General features: G+C 52.6%; 1 protein-coding gene across 1 annotated transcript; it reads left to right on the plus strand.

Annotated features, from left to right (window-relative positions):
• Window positions 1-167: 167 nt before the first annotated feature.
• Window positions 168-2940, plus strand: TRIB1 (tribbles pseudokinase 1). The gene is made up of 2 exons (XM_009070885.1): window positions 168-457; window positions 2472-2940. The coding sequence occupies exons 1-2, from the start codon at window positions 303-305 to the stop codon at window positions 2938-2940; spliced, it is 624 nt and encodes a 207-aa protein (XP_009069133.1). The 5' UTR covers window positions 168-302.
• The last annotated feature ends 807 nt before the right edge of the window (window positions 2941-3747 follow it).

A 3747-nucleotide genomic window follows, 5' to 3' on the forward strand; every position in this document is an offset into this window, starting at 1 on the left:
GGGCGGGAAGGGTCTCGGTAGCCGCTCCGAGCGGCGCCGCTGCCGATCCCGCCGAGCGCTGGCTCCGCTCCAGCTCCCCCGTCATTGTTTGGGGAGAGTTGCTACGCGAGCGGCAGCGTCCAACGCCCTTGAGAGTGAATTTGGGTTTAATTTGCTCCGTCCAGGTGTTCCCCCTCAAACACTACCAGGACAAGATCCGGCCGTACATCCAGCTGCCGTCTCACCGCAACATCACCGGGGTTGTGGAAGTCATCCTCGGGGACACCAAGGCCTATGTGTTCTTTGAGAAGGACTTTGGGGACATGCACTCCTACGTGAGGAGCTGCAAGAGGCTGAGGGAAGAGGAGGCTGCTCGGCTCTTCAAGCAGATCGTCTCGGCCGTAGCTCACTGCCACCAGTCAGCCATTGTACTCGGTGACCTCAAGCTCAGGAAATTTGTCTTCTCTAATGAAGAAAGGTAAGCGGCTGTTAGCAGCCAGCCCTGGGGTGAATGGGGAGGGAGGAATGCCACATCCAGGGACGCAGAAAGCGTCCCAGCCCTGTCAGCCAGGCATCACCTGCGAGCGATCCGAGTAGTCCCCGTCACGTGTGTGTAGTAGGTCACGGATCTAACCGGTACGTGCTCACTCTTAGTTACATCTTGCCTGATGAAAGGGAGGAAGCTCGCCGGGAGCTTCCTCTCATTCAGCAGAAGTTCAGTGAAACCTGCTGGCAGACAAAGAGATGATCGTTCAGATGCTCGGTAGCACCAGAAGATGTCATGTGTGCCACTCATTCAGTGTCAAATGAAAAAAAAAAAAGGGAGAGGAGGGAGACCGAGGTGTTGTGCCGTGAAGGGGAAGCAGGAGGTGTGAGGAGCTGGAGTTCTGCTCCCTCCTGGGGAGAGCTGCGCTGTGACCGCGGCAAAGCTGCGGCTCTCAGGAGGGGTCTCCTTGCTGACCCCCCTGCTGATCAGGGTGACGCTGCTGAGGAAACACTGGCTGTGTCCTTGGAGGCTTTTATCCCTCCTTTACTGCCGTGCTCTGCGTGGCCCCTGCGCCCATGGGTGTGTGCACACACAGGAGGGAAGCTGGGACATGCTTAAATGCTGCTTTGGGAATCCTGCGTTGAAGAAAATCACTTCAGTAAAACTTAGCCTAAAGCCTAGGTTTATAGAGAGATCATAGAATCTAGTTGTTAAATTTAGATTAGGGAAATAATTCAGTATTTCCCTGGAGTGTTTGCTGCTCTTGCAGTGCCTCATCGCACATGGCAGTCAGAAATAACTTTTAATCGGCAAAACTGACTGACTTCTCCCGTGGAAAGCTAAAATACTAAGTAAAAGCTGTAATGGAATTGTGCTTAATATCACGAAAGTGTAGGTGATATTACTGAAGCAGAAGAAAAGGGGTTTGGTTTGGGTTTTTTTAATGCTTCTTCATGATGCCGCTTACAAAGGTGATAAGAAAATTAACCAGCACTGCCCCTCTGGAGCAGAAACAGCCGTATGTTGACATGCAAAGAAAGCAATTCCTTTGAAGGAAACTATTGCAACTTTTCCCTCCCATAAGAAGATGAAACATTTGTTGAAATGTTACATTGCACACAGTCTCACTCATTTGGAAATAATGCGTTGCACAGGCGAGTGTCATGTGCATCACATTTGGCAAGAAGAGGGTTAAGCAATGGCAGGCGACGCGGGCTCTCGCACAGGTGCAGTTTCAGGGCTCCCGCAGCCAATCCTGGGCCCACAGTTCTCGTTGAGTCATATTTTCCGTTTGCAGAACCAATGGGTATTTGCCGAGGTCAGGCTGAGGACAGGCTGCAGCCAGCGCATCTACAGCCCAGCGAGCTGCCAGGCAGTGCAGAGCCCTTCCAGGGCTGGCTGGTGACTTCCCTGCCCACGGACGCTCCCTGTACCCCCCAAAACAGGAGCCTGGGGAGGACCCATCTCCACTTGGGAGGTGGTGGGTGCTGTGGTATGCTCTGGAAAGGCAAAAAGAATGTTATAAAATAAAATTTAAAAACAAATAAAAAGCTCAGAGGGGCTGATGATCCCCACCAGTGTAGAAAGGAGCTGGGCTTTGAGGTTTGTGGAATCACACAGCTGGATTCTGTTTGCCCAAAGCCTGAACTGCACGTAGCAGCTGTACTGTGCCATGTCACTGATTAACCCCCTGCAGTGGCACTGCAACCTGCATTGGTAGAAGGTGACTTGCTGGTGTTCCTCAAGGCCTTCTGTGTTGTTAAAATCCCCAGTAAATAAAACAAGCAGGCGTCACTGAGCTCTGACCCAGTGCACACAGCTGCACTTCCAGTACACACAGCCGGGAGTCCAGGCAACTTCTCCACTGCAAATTAAAAAGTGTTTCCTCTCCTTTCTCGGTGCCAGTGCGAGAGGGAGAATGGGGTCATGGTAGGGGTTTGCTGTGCTTGCTCGTGACTGTGTGTTGCTATTTCTCATCTGTGGCTTCCTCTCCTGCCCTCCCTAGGACTCAGCTGCGGCTGGAGAGCCTGGAAGACACACACATCATCAAAGGCGAAGATGATGCGCTCTCGGACAAGCACGGCTGCCCTGCATACGTCAGTCCTGAGATCCTAAACACAACAGGGACTTACTCTGGAAAGTCGGCTGATGTGTGGAGTTTGGGAGTGATGCTCTATACCCTGCTGGTGGGACGCTATCCCTTCCATGACTCGGACCCTAGCACTCTGTTTTCCAAAATCCGGCGGGGACAGTTCTGTATTCCTGACCATGTCTCCCCCAAAGCCCGGTGCCTCATCCGCAGCCTCCTGCGGCGGGAGCCCTCCGAAAGACTCACTGCTCCAGAGATCTTGCTTCACCCTTGGTTTGAGGCGGTCTTGGAGCCTGGATATACAGACCAGGAGACAGGAACTTCAGATCAGATCGTTCCAGAATACCATGGAGACAGTGATGATATTAGTTCCTTCTTCTGCTAACCCCAAAATCTCAAAAACCTCATCGGTTCTCACCTCCGGCATCTTCATAGGGGTTCATTTTTCCACGTCTGCAAACTCAACAGCATCTGAAAGTGCCAGTATGGTCAGAAAAGTGACCTTGCTTAAATGAACACCAACCTGGAGATCTCTGTGTCCTGAGCTTGCTCCGAGTTCCATCCTCTTGCTATGCTGGTCGGTTCGTTCCGCCAGCCCCAGAGGACCTGTGCAGCTTTGGGAGAATCATCTGGCTCTTCTCCTGCCTCCCACATCCTCCACTGGTGTAACTGGTCGCATCTTGGCTGCGAAGTCTTACGGCTGGCAAGGTGTGGGATGGAAATGCAGCCCCTTCTGCTTTCCTGTGGCAGCTGCAGAGGTGTGGAGCCCTGGCCATGATGTGTAGGGGCTGGGGGGCACAAGGCAAGCCTCTACCCGAGCAAATCTGACAGAAATGGTTCAAAGGGGAATCGACTCGGCATGCAACACCAGCCAGCTCACAAAGCAGCTCTCTGACTGTAAGCACACGTTACTGAGGGAAGGAGATCTTTGCCCACCACGGCCAGCTGTCTGCTCACTGCTGCTCCTCCAGCTGATCTTGCTTTCAGAGGCATGAAACTCCTAGATCCACCCGTAAGAAAAATCACTGCTGTGGCTCTTTGTGAAGCAGCAACCAGTGGATCTCCCAGCTGGATCCCCTCTGATCCCGTTCGCTGACCGGGAAAGCATTTTAAATAGACTTAAGCCTCACGTTACCATGGTGTAGCCTATATAACTTTATGCCCTCAGCGAGCTTGTCCAGTAGCAGGTCTC

This window comes from Acanthisitta chloris, unplaced genomic scaffold, assembly GCF_000695815.1.
Source record: "Acanthisitta chloris isolate BGI_N310 unplaced genomic scaffold, ASM69581v1 scaffold4810, whole genome shotgun sequence".
Lineage (NCBI taxonomy): Eukaryota > Metazoa > Chordata > Aves > Passeriformes > Acanthisittidae > Acanthisitta > Acanthisitta chloris.

Excerpts from the sequence above, each read along its gene's own strand:
- TRIB1 (XM_009070885.1), top strand. The coding sequence starts at position 303 with ATGCACTCCTACGTGAGGAGCTGCAAGAGGCTGAGGGAAGAGGAGGCT. Across the intron at positions 458-2,471 it reads GTCTTCTCTAATGAAGAAAG|GACTCAGCTGCGGCTGGAGA; the intron begins GTAAGCGGCTGT and ends TGCCCTCCCTAG.